This window comes from Ochotona princeps, chromosome 5, assembly GCF_030435755.1.
Source record: "Ochotona princeps isolate mOchPri1 chromosome 5, mOchPri1.hap1, whole genome shotgun sequence".
NCBI lineage: Eukaryota > Metazoa > Chordata > Mammalia > Lagomorpha > Ochotonidae > Ochotona > Ochotona princeps.
This window is the reverse complement of record NC_080836.1, coordinates 88159843-88182850: the sequence shown is the minus strand read 5'-3', so window position 1 is coordinate 88182850 and position 23008 is coordinate 88159843. Positions and strand designations below refer to the sequence as shown.

General features: G+C 39.4%; 1 protein-coding gene across 1 annotated transcript in view; it reads left to right on the top strand.

The window, feature by feature from the left end:
• Positions 1-23008, top strand: part of ABCA12 (ATP binding cassette subfamily A member 12) — a 172062-nt gene that overhangs the window by 34271 nt on the left and 114783 nt on the right. Inside the window, exon 3 of the mRNA XM_058664252.1 lies at positions 17855-18008. Within this exon, the coding sequence (XP_058520235.1) occupies positions 17855-18008 (154 nt within the window). The remainder of the gene's footprint in view (positions 1-17854; positions 18009-23008) is intronic.

Genomic DNA, 23008 nt, shown 5'->3' with positions numbered 1-23008 from the left:
CTTTCTTGTATTCCTAAAAGCTCTTTCCCAATTGCTTGTGCTAGAAGAACTTTGACAAATTATTGTCTCTCCTTCCCAAAGAAAACAAACACTTCACATCACAAGATATCCACATCCTTTCTCCATGTCCTCCACCTGATACCTTTGTCTTGAATCCCAGTGTGCAGCCCTCTAACCCTGATACCCTACTCAGGAGCAATCTCAAAGTAAGAATACTTTGTAGACTTCTTCCATTCATTTCTCCTAGTCTTCCATTTATTGCCATGTCATTATCTACCAGATACCTCCAGATGTTAATAACTAGTAGGTAGTAATCCCTGCAAATATGAGAAAACTCCTTATGTCTTATATCCTTAACTCAACTAATATGATACATTAATATGATCTAAATTAACCTTTTCCAGTGACCCAGTTCTGTATGGAAATACTTATCACATGACAGGTTGGGAAGAGCTTTTTTTTTTTAAAGATTTATTATTTTTATTGGAAAGGCGGATATATATAGAGGAGGAGAGACAGAGAGGAAGATCTTCAATCCGATGATTCACTCCCCAAGTGAGCGCAACGGACGGTACTGCGCCGATCCGAAGCCAGGAACCTGGAACCTCCTCCAGGTCTCCCAACGTGGGTGCAGGAACCCAAGGCTTTGGGCCGTCCTCGACTGCTTTCCCAGGCTACAAGCATGGAGCTGGATGGGAAGTGGAGCTGCCGGGATTAGAACTGGCGCCCAAAAGGGATCCCGGCATGTTCAGGACAAGGACTTTAGCCGCTAGGCCATACCGCCGAGCCCGGGAAGAGCTTTTAATTAGGAGGACTTTCATCGGTTTTCAGATCACACAGTCCGTACAGATTGGTGTGGTGGATAGAGTATGCTCCTTTTATTCACAAGTCCTTTTTAAAGTGCCAACTTTGCTTACTTACAGATGTCACTGAGATTTTATTGCCTAATATATAAAAAGGGAAATGATGCTTGTTGCCCAGGGTTATGAGAATGAGGTTCAAATGTGATATTATTTATAAAAGAACTTTTAAGGCTAGAAAGCGTTAAGATACTTTATAGTTATACATGGCTCCTTGTGTTATCCTAGTAAATGAAAAAGAGACCCCCTGGGCAAACTCTTTAAGAGAACCTAGAGGTAATATGCATTCCAGAAAACAACAAGAGGCCTGCTATTAGCAAGAGGCTGTCATGTGGAACAGTGGGTCACAGAGCTACATATTTATACACTGGCCTTTTCAATGACTCCTTACAGGATACAGATCCCTTCTGTTGGCCCAGCCTTAATGGCATCAGACTGGCAGTACTGAAGACAAAAAAGGCAACTGCTTGTAGCAGGAATGCTGATTGCCTTGGGCCTATGTTCCTGCAATTCGGCAGCACAATTATCAAAGTGTTATTGCAAAAAAAAAAAATGATGCCTGTTTAGTAGGTGGGAGAGACATGGACTGGTTGAAAGGGAGAGGCAGCTAAACTAGGATTGATATTTGGGTTTTATTCTGAAACTGGAAAGCTGTTGCAGAAATGAGGTCCTAAAATATGACAAAGAATTGAACAATTTCCTTGGAAAGCCTGAACAACACATCATTGTAAATGCACTTATTAAGAAGGAATCATATTTTCATCCAAAGTCTTGTATAAAAGCTGTAATAATGATGACTGCAGTAGGCTAGTAACCAAATAGAAATTACCCAATCCCTTTTTAACCGTGGTGCTGTGTAAACATTTGAAGATCCCTTATTTATTTAATAGGAGAATAGAACTCTGTTCTGAATGTTTTCTTCCTGAGCTCTCATCTATTAAGTCCTATAAGTTAAGCAGATAATTTAGAGGAAGGGAAGAAGATCTTACAACGGTTCCCTGACTTTAGTACTGCCTATAGAAACCACTGTTTGCGAGACACAGTGAAAATACATTATTGATTGGAAGATGGCACATAAGATACAATCCTGACTTTTAGGGAAGCAACCCACTGGATGTGAGCAGGAGTGGTCTTACTTGTAGCACTGACCCCGCTACTGCCAGCACTTGTTGCTCTTGCAGTGTATTCCTGGCCTAATCCACAAAGTTTAAAAAAGTGATTTTTCTCTCTGAATAGCCTAAAACAATTTTCTCAGATTTAAATATGTATGTTTACATAATTTTAAAATTTAAGAATGTGTCTGTTTTATAGTGAATCCTTCAATTATTTCTAATTCACTTATTTGAGAGGTGTGTCTGAACACTGAAGTCACTTGCTTAAATGTAAAATTTCTATTTTTCCCCAAAACATTGTATTAAGTAACACAATATTAGGAACTCTATGATCCTCCCCAAAGGAGCCACTCAAACAATCTGGGGGCAACCAGCTAACAGCACCAAGTACAGGTGGCAACTCAGTTTTTCTTTTTAACTGAGTAACACAAAACAAGTAAACAACAGCAAGGGAAAGGGAAAGTTGAATAGGAAGCTACTGATAGCCTTGACTCCGTGCTTGGCTAAGTGTCTGTAAGTCAGTCAAGCCATCAGTGATGAAGTCGCAGCAGTCTGACCTTCGAAGCATGGAGATCAGATTGTGCATTCAAATACTTTCCTTGTTTTTTTTCTATTATTTATTAGTGTTCTCCACCGCTAGAGTCCAGAGGGTATGGCATTGAACACCAACTACTTAGTCATTTCTTTATTGTTTTGCATTCAGAAGGAATGGGCTAGAATCTCCCAGATCTGATTCTTCTGTTGGGTAGAGTCCGTCACATTTTTCTGCAAAGAAACCCACTACCATCAAAAGTGTGTGTGTGTGTGTGTGTGTGTGTGTGTGTGTGTGTGAGAGAGAGAGAGAGAGTTGTTTCTTTCTCTATTTCCCCATATGGAACCTGGAAGAAAAGATACTCTGAAAGATATACTTTTAGTATCCTTTGTCTCTGAAGATGAACAACCTGAGGAGACTTTTTCATGTCCTTCTGTTTTCCCCCACACCATTAGACAAAGGATAAGCCACTTATCAGCTACGGAAGGAGCTACTCCAAAGTCCACTAAATACACATAAAAAGGAACAAGAAAGGAAGGGCAAAAATCTACTTCCTCTCATAGTTGTCATGATGCCTTACATCTCAGTATCTTTGAATTGTTGCGGTTATCTGTATAACTCTTAGGTGTTAAATGCCTAAGACAAAGGTGGGGTGACTAGGGTTTGTTTTGATACTTGGTAAGCTCTGTGCTTTTGCTTGTCTTTCATTAGCCTTCATAAAGGCTTTCTTGTTCGTAAACAGAAGCTCCCCACAATGGCTATAACAGATGTCCAACAGCTGTCTGGGGACTGACTAAACATAGGGTGGTGCTGCAATGGTGTAGACTCATGTATGGAAATCCTCGTCTACTCGGGATAAAACAAAGGGACTGTCTATTAGCTGGACTGCATAAGAGGAAAGACTTTTTAAATTTTGAAGGGACTTTTCAGATCATGCTACCCAAACTGAAAATTGTAAAAGGAATTTTATGACAACATCATTGTGATAAAATCAGGGTCATCCATGAGATTTGCATTTCTTCAAACAGACAGGCAGGGAGAACAAGGACCAAATAGGACTCTGCATGATTTCGGGGTACTGGTAGAGTCCAATGAAAGCTGTAAGAGCTAAGCAGAGTTCAAGGACCCTGCTTCCCATGGTGTCTGCTCTCAAAGCAGAAGAAATCGAGGAATAGAAGCAAACCACTGCTAATACTCTAATACTCTCTCACTTATCAGTACTTGTGAGAATATGTTCAAAGAGAGGCCAGCTGGCTATTGGCTAACCTGCTTTAAAAAATGTGAAGCATGAGATGCTGGGACTTCACTTTGGGAGTAAGCAGATTTTTCCCTTAGCAGGAAAAAACAGTGATGGTACTAGAGGTTCACAGGGTACAGTTTTAATGAATAAGTTGTGTCTTCCTGCTGAAATTTATTGACGGGATTAGCTGAATATTTGATGCTTAGAAAAGAAAGTGGGTTGGCACATTTTTTTGTGATCATTCCTCAAGGCTGTCAACATCAGTCCTCTTAAGTAATCTGAGGTATAACCTTATCATAGATCAAAGATTTGATCCCAGAAGAGCTTCAAACCAGCTGAAATAGGCAGATATTTGAAAAGGGAAGAGCATACTCAGTTTGAAGAGTGATTTGATTTTTAGAAACAATTTAAAAACTTATTTATTAATAATTCAAAAGCAATGTAGATGATTGATATATATTAGCCAAAAAGGAGAAGCCAAGAGAATTGTGAGAAACTCATGCAAGACTTAATTAAGCTTAGTAATGTGGTAAACACAAGAGCAGATGATGCCCAATGGAGAGAAGATGGAAGTAACAGATAATGGAACAGTTGGGACTTTACATCTAACGAGCTCAGAATTCACTGTGGCTCTCAGGAAGACAGATCCCAGCTAGCAGCACAATAACTAGGGCAAGGGTGACAGTGGCTTAAAAAAAATAAACCTAGGTCAGTGAGTTATCTCGTAAAATCTGCAAAAAGCAGATGGAATTTATTAACTCAGCATTGTTAAAAAGCTTTTCTTGAGCTAACATGTAGGTGTAAGTATTCATGAGCTTCTTCTGGCATTTCTGCAACTAAAACCTGGAAAATTTCTAACAGAATGCTAGCATACCATCATTAATAAAGTACGAAAAGTTTCTAACACATTGAAAAATAGGTAAATAGCATAGGAACAGGTGCTGCAGCACAGTAGGTTAAGCTGTAGCTTGAGATGCCTGCTTCCCATTTGAGTCCTGTGCTATTCCATTTCCAATACCTTTTTTTGCTAATGAATATCCTGTGAGATAGCAGGTGATGGCTCATGTGCCTGGGACTTTGATATGCACATTGGAGACCCAAGTGGAGTGACTGGTTTAATTGGGCTCAGCCTGATGGTTTCAGGCATTTAGGGGAATGAACCAGCAGAGGAAAGAATATCTCTCTCTCTCTGTTATGTGTGTATGTGTTTTCCTCTGTCTTTCAAAGATATAAAAATAAATAGATTTGATGAAAATAACATTTATCTGCTTCCTGACTGCATCAGACTCTGTTTTTTACCTATTTGTTACAGCATTTATCTTTTATCCTTGTTTTTGTTTTTTTTAAGATTTTTTTTAAAGATTTTTGACAATCTTTACATAGTTAATTATGGTAAAAAGGTTCAAGGGCTATAGGGAAGTGGGTAAGACTATTATTTCCATATTGTTTCCTTCATGTGTCTGAGGTAAAGGGGGATATTAAGGGAGAAGCCCCACCCAGTTTCCTACCTACCCCAAGTCCCGGATGTGGGGCATACTCTGAGATACTTGCTCAAGTGGTTTTGATAGTTCACCAGTTATGAATCGCTGCCAGTCGCGCCACACCAAGCATGATGAGGTCGTTGAAGAATCCACTGATTGACACAGTCCATCATAGAGTCTCCATTTGCCCAGTATTTCGCTGTCAACATATAGCTGAGGTGGTTGATTGACTTGTTCTGTCTTCTGTCTTTTCTTGGTTAGGGTTCTGTGTCCGGCATTTCGATTGGGGAGATCCCCAAAGAAACTTTGGGGTATTCCCAGACCAGATTTCATCCTTGTTTTAAAATCAGATGTTGGAGGTACCATTGAGGCCCCAGTGTAAGCTCTCGGCTCCCATTTCTCCCTCCTTTTCTGCCACCTTCCTACTGTTTCTGAAAGAAACCATTGTCACGAGTTACTAACCTTCTTCCAGTCAGTGACGTCTGCATGTTCAATTTGTGCTTTTCACTACATATTTTAATTCCTGATTACATTAAGTATTATTATGTTGAGGGATCCTAAGTATTATGTAGTTGGTATCTCTCATTCACGTCCTTTTACAACATGATTTAGGCTCACCTTGTTTTTCTTAGCACCACATTTTGTAGATGAATCTCCACTGATACGTGCAACTCTCATGCAATCATTTGGCTGTAAACCCGCATCATAACCAAGCCAGTCCATCCATGGCTTCTGGGAGCATTTAGATCATTTTGGGTTTACTAATAGTAACTTGAGAGATACTCTTTATAACTGTCTCATCTGCACATGAGCAGTTTTTCTTTTTTATATATATATATTCATTTATTCATTAATTACATTGTATTACATGACACAATTTCATAGGTACTGGGATTCCCCCCACCCCCTTCACCCCAAACCCTTCCCCCATGGTGAATTCCTTCACCTTGATGCATAACCACAGCCATGAGCATTTTTTCAAGAGCATTTTACACTCTGTAGAACATTGTCAAATTGCCTTCACAGTGGCTTCAGCAAGTTACTTTTCCCCATTGCTGGATGAGATCTCCCACTGCTCCATGTTCTCTCCAGCACTTGGTGTTGTTAGATTTTCAAACTGTTGTTAGACTCATAAGCATAGAATGAAACCTCTTGACTTTGTTTTTTTTTTTTAATGAAAAAAATTCTGTTTTAGGAAAAAATGGAATATTAACTGTTGTGTTAAAAGTATCAATTTTGACAGCCATCACAATTTAGAAAAATATCATTGGGGAATTTTTCTCTGCCTTTTTCTCCCCTTAATGAGACAATGACTTTGACAAAAAGTGATTCTGCTCAGAGGGAGCGAGAAAGCTAGTAATATGTTGTGGGTTACAAAGCAAGCCACGGGTCCTTAAATTGTCTCTTTGTAATTGGCAGAGGTCTTGGTAAGGGGATCTTTGGTTTAGGAGAAAAGTCAAGCTTGACAAGAAAATGGGGTTGCTACCTGTCAGCAGTGCTGCTTAAAGGAAACGGTTGCAACACACATTTTCCCCTGGCAGGCTGTCACACGTATCATTTGTAAGGAGACCGAATAGGAATACCAAAGACCGAGATGTCGCACAAACTGTTGAAGGATGACAAGATCCGGAGCTAGGCCCTGAGCTTCCCAAATGAGGAGACCATCTGTTGAATCATGAAAGTCGCTAAGTGTCTGCCATTCTGGAATCTTCTGTCTCCTATACAGTGATCTCAGCAAGAGCGTTCATTGGCTTTTATTTTCATACCACAACATTCAAAATTCTCTGTGATCGTAACTGTCTCAAATATCTGAATAAAACAATACTTGTTGGAAGTGTCCCTCCTTAGCAGTAATTACTGAAAAATTTCCCCCTATGTCCTTTCTCTTAATGGGTTACTGAAATCACATTTCCAAATATAATTTCCATCTTAAGTGCTTCATACTTCAACATGCTAATCTCTTTATACAAAAGATTCTTACGGCTGAAACAGTAGTGATGGATGGGTGGTAATGATCTTTTCTCTTGTGTAAGTGAGGAAATTGACTCAAGTTGGAGGGTAGTGGCTGCATAATACATTAGTTGCAAAGCTGGCATTAGAATAAAGCTTTTTTAACTCTTGCTCCTCTCTGCTATCTTATTCATTAGCATGATTCCTGAAAGCCTTGGCAAAATCCAGGCTCTGACAACCACTCACAACCCTGCTCAGCTTCTAAGAGATGCCGAGGTTTGCAGAAGGAGCAGATGTTTTTGGTGACTCCCAACAAACCCCCTTACGTTGTTTCCAATATCATACTCAGTATCCTGCATACCACTACAATATTGCCTCAGGTTGGCAGCAATTGTAATATCAATTGAGGAGAACAACACCTCAACTTCTCGTCATCTTTGTTATCCCACCCAACCCCCAGCCCTGCTTCTCAAGGATCAGTCACTGGGAGAGTAAGCCACTTCCACAGGTGCTTCCACGCTGGGTAGGGGCTAATGCGTTAGCAACACACTAAAAGTTCGTGGTGCATGAGAGAGGTGCTTTGTCTCTGAACCAGAAAAGCTGTACCTGTCAAAACATGTTCATTCAGTTTTATTTTGCTTAATGGATACTAGAAGCTGTTGACCTGGCCATGTGTTTATATTTGTTAGAACTTTTTACGACCTTCAGATTCAAATTTGTGACCAAAATCTGATGACACATAGACCTTTGATGGGTATTACTGAGCTGGCTTACTTTTTTCCTACCCTTGTTTGCTTTCATTCTGATTTCCTCATTACTTTATATTTTCCCATTATAGAGTGTGTACTTTTATAAGCCTTCACAAATCCTTTTGGAATGAAATTCCCTTCTCCAACCAATGTTGTAGATGGGTCTCACTGTGGGACTCCCACAAATAGCATAGCATGGCACAGGCACAGGCGCTCGGTGCTTGCTGAATTATCATAGTTAAGCCATATTCAGGGAGGCAACAGCTTACAAGTAAGTTTTAGTGTGTCAGACTTGAAAGTAAGATATTTTCTTAAGCAAGACAGTTCCCTCCTGGGGAGACAGGTGGAAATGTTTTTGCTGTTCCACCTTCAGCTGGGAACATGTGCCAGTATGGATTAAGGCACTGTCTTCTAAAATGTACCCCATGGAATATCACCGGTGCCATTTTAAAATGACAGGAAGGAAAAAAAAGGAAAATTATTCTGTGATCATGTAAGTAGAAATGTGGAATTAACTAAAGTTATTTACTTTTTTTTTAAACTGGAAAACTTCTCAAAATATTTAATATGCAAATGTATTCTGGCTTTCCCAGAACAGGGATAGAGTTTGGTTTCCTAAGCTCATTTTGCCCCAGAGTCTCGTTTGCAGAAATCCCTGATGCTCCCACACTCTCCATTCCCCCAAATCCAGCATCACTTTGGAGATCATAGTTATAGAAGAGGAATTAAATCCTCTACTGGTTCCTTCTGTGCAGGCTTGGTGAGTTAATCACCTGGATACTTGAGTGATCTGCAAGCAGTTAACTATTAGAACAGTGCTTCCCTCTGGAAGTAAAGTAGAAGTAACAGCCCGGTGGGGAGCTCTTCTCTTCGCAGTCGCCCCCACAACACCAACTGCTAGCAGGAAGTGCTGGATCAGGGCAAGGTGCAGACTCTCAAGAGAGCAGTACCATGGTTCTCAGCCCATCAGCACCAGATCTTGGTGATACTCAGCACAGTCGTACCTAGTTGTACACATTCCTGCTATAATGCTGGCCTGCCCAAAGATTGAAGAACATTTTCCCATAGACACATTGAAGGAGAATTAGGAGACTAAATGTCAATGGGTGAATGTCCTAAAATGAAATGAGCTGGGCTCATGTTTTGTATTATTTTAGATGAAGAAGAAAAAAAATAGTTGCCAAGACTGTGTTTTTTTTTATGATTTATGAATCTGGGTTACTAAAAGACAAATTTCAGGAAAGCAAAATGTTGACTATCATTAGGCCCACTAGCAAATCCAGCAGAGCCCATTCACCTGAGATGAACCACAGACCTCAACATTTTTAGCCAGATGATAATATTTTAAATAGCAACGATTGAAATTCTTATTTTTAGACTTCTCAAAATGCTGTCCAATTGAGAGTTTATTATCTACCATGGATATGCAGATGGGTTTTTGTTATCTCTCCTAACCTTGAATCAAGGCATTTTGTTTAAAATTTAAATAGATCAGGGCATGGCCTCTGGAGACACACAGCAGGGGACGTGGAACACTCAGAGAAAGGAGGGACATTCATTAAGGTGGGGTTATGGAGCCTTTTGGACTGACCATCAATTTCAGCGTGCACTTATGGGTCAAAGCGATAGTGTTCAAGGACGCTGCAAGGTCCTGGGTCTAGATGCCTTCTAAAAATTTCTCTTCCTTTAAAAAGTGATAATAATGATTTGGCAAAGCTATAAATAAGTCAGGAATCTTTTCCTCACTTACTCTCACTTGTAGTTCAGAACCAGAAGCCCAAAATTATCTCCACAAGGACAGGTTTTTGCTCGTTTCAGAATTTGGCTGTGGCAACTTGTCAGCAGCATTAAGGAAGTATGCCAGCATTGTAGGATGCTCCTTCACATGACCCAAGGTTTGTTCTTGCTCTCTGTGGCTATACCCTTTTAACATCTGTGGGCGCCAATCTTTTGAGTTTAGGATCACCCTTCTCACTGCTTTCAAGATTAGTTGTTTAAGTTCTTAGTAGTTGTTTAAGTTCTTCGTACCACCCACTTTTCTTGCTATGAGTTTGAACTTGGAAAAGCACCTGAACTATTAAGCAAGACTTGCCTTAGGGTAATTAGGAGGAATGTGTCATAGCACCACACCCACTGAGCACCTAGCAGTTGAAGCATTCAGGTACATACTGTGAATTATTAGGAAGGAAACACATCATGCAACACTCCTAAGCATTCATTGGCTCAAGGTGTAGAAGTGGGAGACAAGGTAGAGCAGCCAAGCTTCAGCCACCATGTGGTAAATAAGGCAAATGATGCAACAACTGTCTGAGCAATGGTACCTGGCCGGTCTATGAGGCCTTCTGTCTTGCGTGTTTACAGTATTTTATGCATGCTTTATCCAGTTAATCTTCTCTGCATCCTGGGTGGTAGCAATGCCCATTATCCTCAATTTGGTAGATGTGGAAATTGAGACTTAGGGAGGTTAATTTATCCCCTGGGAGCCAGTGATTCAACAGCCAAACTAGAAAGGTGCTTTTCCCACTTTTCAATCTGTTCCCTCAGAGAGGCTGATAGTCGGCTGGGCAGTTTTGTTTAACTATTGTCATATGTCAAGCTGTTCTAGATCCGTCTCTGACATTTTGTTGTCCATGTGATCTCGAACGAATCATTTTATTTTTGTCATGTTAACTTCAAATTGGGCATAACCCTTGGCCTGGCTATCCTACAGGATCCTTGTGGGAATCACACAACAATCATGTCTGTTAAGTCCCTTTAAAAACCACAAAGAGATTTTAAAACCAATTCTGACTATTTTTTCAAATATGTTCTCTTTAATATGCAATATCTTACTAATTGAAGCACCAGATGATTTTCATGCATGCTTGGTTTAATAGACATATGATGAACTTGAAAATCAGCTCTACCTTGCTTGTTTTCTCTCTCTTTATATAAAATAACTCAGAGTTAAGTTTTTCAAGTGTGAATATGGAATATCTTTTTAAAAATAGAATAATTAACCTTAGTTAATATCCTTATGGCTGACTGCCCAGAACTTATTTATTGATAGATGAGAGATGGATTCGCTTTACAGATAACAAATCCAGTAATTTGTATTATGGGTGTCAGAGTATATTTCTTACATTTTCAGAAAAATAATAATGCTTAAAGGATATACAGCAATAATATTACAGACTTTATTAATTCATTTAATCACTTATATAAGGTACATTGCAATACAACACGTTATTCACTCTGTTTATTATATTCATTGCACTGATGATAACACTAGTATGAAATTTCAAGCTCTTTCTACAAATAAGCACGAACGAGCATATTATGATAAAGCCCTGAATCATGGTGTGTTCTTGTGACTCTCAAGAGTCCCTGTATTTATTTGGGTATTTAGTCATCATTTGGGGTATTGTGCTGTGAACAAGGTTTATTCCTTCCAATAGCTCACAAAACTGCCATTTTTATTGAATAAGTGCCTGGATTTTAAGGTTTGTAGGCATACATTAAACCTACAGAGAAGCCACAGTGGCCCACGTAAAGATTGACACATTTATCCTAAAGGGCTAGCATCATGAGGAACTGGTACATTTGACTTTGTGTGGTGGTCAGTGGTAGAACAGTGCACCTACCCTCTGACAACAACTCGAACCTCTGGATGGGTGGTGTATATGAAGGAGAACAGGTATAGGACTATGGCTTCTAGATAAAAGGTCTTACAATTTTAATTACATCTTGGAAAATGCAATGTAAGACAAAACTTGCCTAATGACTGCAGGCAGAGTAAAAAAGACTTCACAAATTATTTTAAAGTTGTTCCTGAGATTCATTTTTTTAAATTTGGGTTGTGGCATTTGGTAATTTGGTGGTGATGTTTTCGGCTGTGCTCAACTCATTTTGAGCTCTTGGGGCAGTGCTAGATTCTTGTGTTCAGTAAGTAGACATTGTTTGTCATCAGAAACACGGTGCCAGTGTGACCCTATGTATAGAAAATATTAGGCAAGTACAATTCCGATCCAGTAACCCTGCTGATGTGCACCAAAGGAGACAGCAGAGGATGGCGCTCAGACTAATGTGTGTACCTGCCACCCCGTGGAAGACCTAACATGGGGTTCTGGGCTCCTGGCTTTGTCCTGGCCCAGCCTCAATTAATGTAGGAATTTGGGACGTGAACCATAAAATGGGAGATACTCTCTATATATCCTTTCTCTCCCTCTCTGCCTCTGCTGCTCTGCCTTTCAAATATGTAAGAATCTGTAAAAATCAGAAAAAATTAAAAGAAAATAAAATTCCCAAAAGTAGCAACTATTTTTAATAAAAATTCTCCTTTCAAAAGTTATCAGTTATTTCTTCACTGAGATAAAAATGTCGAAACCCATAATTCACTAAGTATAATAGTTCCCATTTGCATCTATTTTGTTTGAAAAAACAGGATTTCATTCTTTTCATGGCTGAATAGTTTTTTTTATAGTGACAGATATCATGTTTCCCCTGATTTGTGGTAACTAATATTCAGTGTAAAAAATGTAATCTGTATGAGCAAAATTGGCATTTTGAGATTTGATCATTGTTTACAGTGTCTGTCTATACTCTTAAATAACAGCAAGGGGTTTTGTTTTTTTCTCCTTGCTATTTGTTGATTCTTTACCTAAAGCAATGCTATGCTTGTGGTGGTGAAGTGAGCCAAAAGTATACCATTACAAAAAAAAAAAAAAGACATAAAGAAGGAGGGTGGGAATGGTAGGAAGTACCATTATGCTCCTAAGCCTGTGCTGTAAAATATGTAAAGTTGTTTCATGTTATATAAATAAAAATAACCTAAACTATTAAAAAAAAAACTATACCCCTTTCACCTGGAAATAGAAAAATACCTCCTACGTTGAATTTTGACCTGTTTTGAGAAAAACACAAAGAATGATTGTGGGCATTCTCCAGTTCTGCAGTCACCATAGTGTCTGCCAATGTCAGCAAGGCAGCCTACATAGTACTGCCTGAGCCTCATGATGTCAAATGGAAGTAGCTTCATTGTCAAAAAGACTGAGACACTTCCTTCTTCCACAATAGGGTAAATAGAAACTAGCACTTTCCTAGACACTCCCCCGAGCAAGGGCCACCTGAGAAAAGTGGGCAGAAATCCCTCTGTGAAAATGTCCAAGTGGCAAGAGGAGATGCTGTGAGAGACCCCACTGCTGGGCTGCATCAAGGAGTAAAGAGACAGGAGAGGGAAGAAAGAGAGCCGTAGGAGAGACATACAAGAACTAGAATCAGGTAGAACACAAGTGGTAAGTGGAAAGAAAAGCAGAAAGCACAGCACAATGGAAGACAAAGGGATATTAAGCAGACTCAATGATGAAAAAGAAGAAAGAAATATTGAGTGAGGGGAGGAGGGGATGGGCAAGCAAAAGTAAGACATGAACAGACAGGGGAGGATGAAAGTGAGGTAGGTTACCAGGGAGTCAGCAACCTTCAGCCTGCAAGATGCATCTCCCTGCCTTTTTGGTAAATAAACTTTTATGGAAATCCAAGCATGCCCCTTGTTGACTTTTGTATGACTTTTGTGTTGCCATCACAGAATGAAGAAATGGTGAGGAGAGAGGAGACAGGGTAACCCATCAATTTACAGTCTTTGCTATTGCTAATGGAAAGGTTGGCATTTTAACCCCTTGGTTCTGTAAACATCAAGATGTATCAGAATTACTGAGAGGGCTTGTAAAAAGTCAATCACTCCACTCCTGCACTCAGGGCTCAGAATGCAGTTCCCTAACAACAGCTTCTCTTGTTGCTACTAGTCAAGAAGCTCTGGGGTAGTTTGGACTATTCGTTTTAGATGCTGACACTGCTGATCCAAGCAGAACACCGAGAGAATCATGACTCTAATGTTTGTTTACATTATATCACACTAGTATTTTTCTAAAAAAAAAAAGTACTTTTGTGCAGAAAGGAAAAGTAAATTTGATCTCTCTAGGTAAACACAGATGTATGCACTGAAGTCACAGATGTTTGCAAAATGTCTTTGAAAAAATATCTAGGACTGAGTGTTTTACAGTAGTGGTTTCATGATTACCACAATGAAATTAGAGTTTGGTTTCATTTTAGGCTTTGCTGCTTGGTAGTCTGTTCCTGAAAATGTTTTATAGTTTGGTTTAATTCAGTTCCTCAAAATAATACTGAACTTTGCCCATGTTATTATCAGCTTGTGTCTTTCCAAAAATGACTCCTTCCACCCACTTTTTCCACTGAGAAAATGAGGCTGTGTGTGGCTGGGAATTCTGTTTACCACTCACCTCTCTCCCAAACTAAGTTGGAGGACTATGGAGTTGACACCAAGAACAAGCAGGAACCACGTTAGCTTTTCTCTTACAGATAAATGTGCATGTTGTCCTAGGTATGGAACTTCAGAATCCTTGTTCCAAGGATGTTTTCTGGGTTTTACACTGCCTTAGTTTTCGAGGCCTGTTCTCCCACCTGTATGTGTGGCTCTGATTTTCACAGTCATGGATTTCCTTTGCCTGGGTCCCCATCTCAGTGCTCTGGTTACGAGCATGGTAATTCAATCATTAACCTTCACTTCTGATTCTCCATGCTTGCTATTCAAAAGTTTTGTGAAAGACAGAGAGGTGTTCTTTTTCCTTCATCCTAGAGTTTGGTAACATAAAGGGAAACAATTTTAGAAGCTAAAAGTTCCAGAAACACCTTCAGCACAGAATGAGTTTGAGTTAAAATTAGCAGCTTTTAAAAAAAAATGTGTGATGATTTGATTCTTCCATTGCTCTGACTTCTTGCACAAATCACCTAGTTGGGCAAAAGATTGGAAAATTTATTTTTTCTGTAAGAAAGCCAAAATAAAGTTTGGTTGGATTAAATTCTGTCTTGTTAACTTTGCAAAATTTCTATATTTTGTAAAAAATCGATGGTGTGTGTGAAATTTTGTATGGATGTCAAGGAAAGATGGGTAGGTAATGGAATGTGTGTCACGTGCCTGGCATGTTACACAGGATGCCACTGATGCCTAGTCAGGTAGCGTTATTGTTATTGCAACCGCGCCCCCTTACTTTAATGAGTGTATCCTCCTTGCTTAAAAGATTATAGTAAAAAAAACACAGTCCATTCACTGTATGACACTGTACTTATTAAAACATGTGCATATCTATATATAAAAGTGCCAACTATTGCTTGTACTTTGAACAACATGGGAGCTTATTTCCAAAGAAACCTCATAATGAATTTTTCCTTAAAGTAGTTATCTTCTTCAAATATCATATCAAGGAATGTTGTGGGTTTAAATTCTCTTAAATTCTTCTAAAATAATTTACAGGTCATAGTGCCAAGGAGGGTAAAATTAGATCTAAAGTGCCACCTCGTCCAGGTTTTTCCATACTGACTTATTATAGCAGTTCCTATGACATCCTTTTCTGTGTTTAAATCTACATTCTGTTAGGCTTTGTTGAGCGTTCACTGATTTGCGCGCTGCTGGACTCAACACACCCTCACGCTGATGGGTGTCTTAACACAGAGGACTTGTCTGGCCATCTGTTGTCCTTTTATCTCTCCTTCTTCCATTCAAGTCACTTCGAGTATTTGACAGCAAGCAGCTATGAATCCTTTTGAAGTTGCATACCCTGAATAAGGAACTATAGTTAAGATCTTTGTAGCAACAGCTGTTGAAGAACCACGACGACAAATACAGGTCTTGTGGTATCCAGTGCACTGTAGCAGCATATTGTTGTGAAAGGGCAGTACATGGATCCCACAGGCTGTTCAACTGCTCCTCTTTAGCTTATTCAGGCAATTGTACTACAGTGAAAACATTAATGGGAATTATTGGTGATTGACTGCAAGTTTTACCATTGATTGTTTTGGGGTTTCTCAGAAAATACCAACGGAAAGTTTAATGGGTACATGGTTTCCTCAATTTCAGAATTTTCATCTTTGCTCATGTTAGTTTCTGTATTATGTTTCCGTAAGAAATCACTGCGAACTGAGCAACTTAAAGAAGTCCTAAACGTAGTGTTTTATGACTCTGGATAACAGTTCAGAATTTGGTCTCCCTGGCTTGGAAATCAAGGCATCAGCTGGCCGGACTTTCCTCTGCAGGCTCTTGGAGGCAGCTTGTTTCATGGACTCTTGGCTTTTAGGTGCTGTCCATATGCCCTGGCTTTTGGCTGCTTCTTGCTAGTTCAAAGTCAACCATGATGTGTTTTTCCTAAATCTCTTCCTTCTGCTCTCTCCGCATCCACCCGCCACCCCCACCCCCCCGCTCTTTATTTTTTTCTTCGGCCACACTTCTCATTTTATTTCTCCCTTTTTACTTCCGTTACTCTTTCTTTATGCAGGTTTTTACTTCAGTTACTTGGATCCAATTTCTATTCACTAGTCTCTGCTAGCATATTAACACATTGCCATTTTCTTGTATTCTTTTTCATTTTATCTTTCTCTTTGTAAAGAAAGCAGACTTGCACTGATACCCTTTTAAACAGGCTCACTGGGAAATTAGGGTTTTATTTTTTAGCCTTCTATGCAGAGTTTCCCTCCTATGTTCTAAGTCCCTCTTATTGAAATGTCCATTGTCCCCATATTTTCTGGAAGGGAAGACTGCAGTGTTCTAACCTCAAAGCTAATTATTAAAAGGCTTATATTTCATGGTTCTCCTATTATTTTAACTCCTATAAAATTGTCCTATAAAACAAAATATAAAGTAAAGGCTGCAAAGCCCTCTAATGTTACAGTTCTTAGTTTCCGTGGCTAATTTTTGGAATGAGCTACAGCTTCGTTTACAATTGCTACCATTTTCTAAAAGACAGGAGAGTAACCGTAGATATAAGTAACTGAAAACTTTTAAGGAGACAAAAATGTTTCTCTGGGTAAAGATCAGCAGTGCACATACCAAAACCACAAAAGAATGTATTATGTGAAAAAACTTCATGGGCAATCCAAAGGAAGTAAATACAAATAATGCTATTTCCCTTGGGGGGAAAAAAGCACCAATAGAATTTTGGATATATAGCTTTCAAAGTTTTAATATGTTTACATACTTGTATATGTTAAAGGAGATTGTGCTATTCATATTTTCTAATCAATTCTTCTTAATGAGATAAAATGTCCATTATAATTGATGTTTTAATGGCTGCATTGGATTTACTATGGGTCCACCGTGAATTACTTCTAAATATTCTAGATGTATTCTTTTATAAAACTTACTGAAGAGTTTTAACTTTACAAAACAAAAATCACGAAACTATGAAGAATTCCCATATACCCGACATTCAGCTTCCTATATTGTTAGCACCTTATATAGTCAGTCTGAAAACCCCACCCAGGTTTTCCTATTAATAACCTTTCCTACCAAAATCAAGATGTATTCCTGGGGCCCGGCGCGATAGCGCAGCGGTTAAGGTCCTCACCTTGAACACGCTGTGATCCCATATGGGCACCAGTTCTAATCCTGGAAGCCCAGCTTCCATCCAGCTCCCTGCCTGTGGCCTGGGAATGCAGTCAAGGACAGCCCAAAACTGGGACCCTGCACCCACGTGGGAGACCTGGAGGAGGCTCCTGGCTTCCGATCGGTGCAGCACCGACCCTTGCGGTCACTTGGGGAGTGAACGATCGGACGAAAGATCTTCCTCTCTGTATATCCGCCTTTCCAATAAAAAATAAATAATCTTAAAAAAAAGAGATGTATTCCAGAAGCGACTAAGTATTTCTTCATAAGATACCACAGAAAAAAAGATTTCTGGGGCCACAGGCATTTTTATGTCTTATGATTAATGAGAACATGGTCCAAACTCGACCCTGATCTGTGTCCACTCTTAGCTCCCACATCGGGCACGCTTAGAGGATGCAATCATACTGCTGAGGTAATTTCACCAAGTGGAGCTATTGTACCTTTCAATCCCTGAGCAAATTGATCATAGTGATGTGATTCTCCTTGCCTCGTTTCAGGTTATCTTGCGCCTCGAAACCTTCCTAGCACGGGCTTCTTCCCATTCCTGCAGACTCTACTCTGCGACACAGACTCTAAATGCAAAGACACGCCCTACGGACCACAAGATCTGCTTCGCAGGAAAGGGGTCAGTGATGCCCTATTCAAGGACAGGTGAGGCGCCTGGAAAGCATGGTTGTTCGAAGAGGTCAGATCTGTTTCCTTATAGGAAGCCAACCTAGGTTAGATATATGCTGGATTTTCTTTGTTTACAAATGTGATGATCTAAACAAATATCAGCTAGAATCACTGTGCTTGTGACATTCAACATAAGCTTTTGTTAGGTGGGTTACTCAAGCTTTTTGTTTTGTTTCAGATGGAGAGAGAGAGAGAGAGAGAGAGAGAAATCATTTCCAAAAGCTGGTTAATTAAATGCCTACTGGGGTTGGATTTGAGTCAGGCCAGCACTGGGAGTGTGGTGCAGGGCCCCGATTTGAGACGTCACCCGCTCTCCTGGAAAGCTTGAGTCAGGAGCCAGTTCTAGGAAAAGAAGTCAAGTACTTCAGTTTGAGATGCAAATGGCAAAATTGACAGACCTAAACCTATCCTTCAAACTTTCTGTTTTTGATGGGTGATTAAAGCAGTCCTTCTTAGTTGCTTCAAAGATTCTCTACACTGCTTCAAATTATCAGCAAGAGATTATCCTGAATTAGTTTTAGCACGATGTCACCAGATTAAGATTAGTGTCAAGAGCGCCATCTCCTGGAGGAATGATATGTTCCTATTAAACTGGGTGGTACTTCTAGATACAATGAAAACCAAGAAGTAAAATGAAATTAAGAGTCTTGAAATTCAAAGTAATAAAATCGAATGATATGTAATTGATCAGCAATCTTTCATTGAAGTGCATCCATGTTCTACTTGATGGTATGGGAGACAGCTGACGAGGAAGATAAAGAATCTAGACCATTTACAACTTGACCATTTACAACCTCCGTTTTCTTTCCCAGGATTCTAAACTAATAGCAACATACAGGAGTGGACCTTTCCATAAGAGCTAACATGACGCTCCAATCTTGAATGATCTATGAGATAATTCTGTTAAAGATTTTTATGGGATTTTTCTCAAGATAAGATTTTCTAAAATAGGAGGTATTCTATACCTATAATATTAAATTTCCTTGGCACACAGCACAACTGTTACTTCAACATCATCATCACCATGACTTTTTAATTGAATAATATGGGTAATATTTAAGAGAGTGCAACTACAAGCTGCTTAACATAAAGAATGTCACAGATATTCAACAGATATCCTTGAAGTAGAGACACACTTGGCCATCTTAGCAGAAAGTCAGCTAATATGTTTGTAGCATATTAAGGGAAGAGATGGTGGTAAGAGCTATGTTGACACGAAACACAGGAGTAACAGAGTATTCATAATGTATCATGAAGGAACAAGGAAATGGAGTTACATTATATTTGTAGCATAATGAGAAGTCACTGGACAATTTTAAGCTGGGGTATAACATAAACTATTGTTTATGAGAATAAATGCTCCAGGAATATACAAGCATTACCTCAATGAGCACTGTGCACAATTCTGAAAGGAGAGCAATGCCAGCTATATATGAAGATAATGTGCAAAAAAGATAATATATGAAGATAATATGCAAAAAAGTGTGATATCCCCAGTCATTCCTGTATAAGTAATAAAGTGGACATGATACATGCTGATGCTGTAGCAGCAACATTTCAGCTCAAGTTGTATATTGCTATATGTTCATTTTTTCTGAACTACCATGTAATTGGAGCTTAGTTTAGAAAATGATATGAAATGATAAAATAATTAATAACAATGTATCCTATCATGCTTTTTATTTTTCTGTTTCGTATAGCATACAATGAAACTGGTAATGTGATTACTGAGTAAACCATGCTAGGTAGATCGTTTCTTTTTGGTGAAGAAAGCTTCACAACCATGGCCTCATTAAAAAGCAAAACAGCCTTATACTTTTGTCCTGTAAGTAAGGAAGGAAAGGACAACATTGGCCTCATCACAACAGGCTTGCCTTGTTTCCTTTAATAGAATGTCCTTATGAAAGACATGATCATGCTGCAGCCACTACTTGCTGGTCAGCTGCCAAATGCTTTGATGTGATTTTTGCAGTTGGCACCATCCTTCTGCTATCAAGTTCATACTTCTTTCAGTGTTAGTCTCAGCAGGAGGTGTTTCAAAAGGATGGAACACTATACTCAGCACCGACTCTAACTAGTTATTTGAGAAATGATTGTATTTGTGGCTTTCTTGCTCATTTGCACAACAGATGATCTGGCATCACAGATCGTACCCTTGTCCTTTCTCCCTACACTGTCTGCAAGAATTCCTCAAACAGCGGGAGCCACTGGCTGTGTCACTTCTCTCACAGTTGGCAGATGGCAAAGATCATCCCCAGGGCTCACAGGGTCGTTATTTGGAGAAGTGATTCGGCATTCCTGCAGAGCCTGTGGGGGAACTGCCTCTATGGGTTTGCTCCCTGATTCTGTGGACACTCATCCAAGACTGGTAATTTTAAAATTGATATCTCTGCTCCTATTGTATGGCTCCCACAAACCAGGTAAAACAGCTTAGCTAATTTAATTCAGGGATGATTATAAGGTGGTAGAGCTTTTGCTTAATCCTAAAAAATATGGATGAGTTTTAAAAGTGACCTAAAGATTATTATAAAGAATGTGTGGCAAGTGGAAATAAAACAGATGTTTAGCCTCTTTTGACAACAACGGTGAGATAGAATAGGTAAGTCTCACACTGTTTTAATCTCAGATTATACCAATTTAGTCACCTTTTACCTAGAGTTGTTGTAACAAGAAAGGTTTAAAATTCATTTATCAACAAATACAATGAAAAATCTTAACTGCCATGCAGGCAAAATTATTCATTCACTTGGCAATAGTGTATTGAATGTGTACAATGTGCCAGAGACTATGCAAGTAACTGCAGAGAAGTAAAACAGGTAAGTCCCATTTCCTGCCCTACAAACGGATAGAGAGACAGGATAAAAGATAAATTGTTGTGTAACCTGGTAAATGCGATGAATATTTGTTTGGGTCTCATTTTGTCTAGAGCATTAGATATCAGATGGTAAAGAGGTATCATAGCAAAATGGTACCATAAGACACAGGTACCACAAGACAGTATTTCTCTATGGGGAGTGTGAATGTTACTATCACTTGTATCCTAGGAGTGGAGTTAGGTTTGGATGAAGATGTCAGTGTCTAGCATTAAGAGCAGAACAAGGGAAGGTATATTTCAGATAGGCTATTGAGTTTCCCAGAACTTGTAGAAAAATAGATAGATGCCTTTATATAGTTGGCTTAGGGAAAATGAAAAGAATAGCTTCGCAAAACACTGTAACATGGAAATTACAGTTTCCATTGTATTGCTGCCAGACTTATCTGTTCATGCTTATGTAAAACATAATCAGTAGATTATCCTGGCAAGAACTATGACATCACCTTCTTCCCCCTATTATGCATGTTCTTGAACCATATCTACTGTCTAAAAACCTCCTCACCTGCCCCACTTTGTGCCTTTAAAAATTCTCTAATATGGGCCCAGTGCAGTGGCCTAGCGGCTAAAGTCTTCTTCTTGCACGTGCTGGGATCCAATATGGATGCCAGTTTTAATCCTGGAAGCCCCACTTCCCATCCAGCTCCCTGCTTGTGGCCTGGGAAAGCAGTTGAGGATGGCCAAAAGCGCTGGGACCCTGTAACCACGTGGGAGACCTGGAAGAAGTTCCTGGTTCCCAGCTTTGGATCGGCTCACCTGGGGAGTGAATCATCAGATAGAAGATCTTCCTCTCAGTCTCTCCTCCTCTCTATATATCTGACTTTGCAATAAAAAAGTAAATCAATCTTAAAAAAATTCTCTAATTCTTTAGTTAGGTTATACATCATAACTTCAAACACCCTCCCTAGAATTTAAATCAAACCCAAACAAAATCTTTGACAAAGGCTGCCTGGAAAAAAATTCTCTAAATCTTAATGTCTTTATTTATCTTGATGTTGGGATGACGCTGGGCCACTTCACAAAATAAGTCTGGTTTGATTGTGAAAAGACATCCATTTATAAATCACGATTATTCTCAGGAGATGAAGATCAGGAGAAAGAATGAGATGATACATCATTAGATTTTTACTGTGAGTTTTTCTGCCTGGAGAAAGCAAAGAAGGGCGCCGGTGTCAGACCTGAGGGCCCCTTAACGATCATTACAGAATCTTCACTCCTTGGCTGTGGCTAGAAATCAGTAGTGAGTGTTTTCTGGAACTGCGAATGGAACTGAGCTTAGAGCACATCTCACATCTTTCCAGGTGTCACTACATACCCTTATTATTCTATGCAGAGAAAAAAAATAACGTGTAAAAATGTGACTAACCTTTAGAGACAAAACAGAATGTCAGAATTTTCTTTCCAGGATTTGCCATCTGTCTTTTGTGGTAAGAATTCCTTTTCTAAACATAATTTACCGTGGCACACATGGATACAGGTAGTCTTCCCACTCACAGGAAAAACAGACATCCATATAAAGTGCATAAATTCTACCATATAAATATATGACATTTTCCAAATGTAACTGTTGGTAGACATATCTGAGGAGGAAAATCTATTCTGAGTTTAGCGTTCCTCCAAGGAGGATGATATTCTTCTATCCAAGATGTTTCTTTTACTGAATTCCATTTCTAAAGGGAGCCCTCTACTCCGATTCAGAGTCTATGACTTCAGTAGCTCAGAGGTGAGGTGCGCAGCTACCTCCACGGAACAGTGTGTGTACTGGGCAGAAGACAATTATTCATGCCATAGACCACTTGGTGACTTGGTTCAGGCCTTCTTGGCTCACCCTGGGGATTTCTTTTCTGGAACTGGATGGGTTGAGTTTGGTGGATATGTAAGTTTTCCATAGTGCTTTAATAAACTTTACAAAGATAATCTGCACAAGATAGATTCTACAAGACTTGCTCATAGTTATTCAAGGATCCTGAATGGAATGTCCAAGTGTTTTGAGTTGGTGCCAGGAGTGGGAGTATCATTTCTGTTCTACTTCACTGTCGTAGTCCAGTAAAGGGCTTCTGGACCTTGAACCTGTTGGTGACCAGATCATTCTTGGTGGACTGTG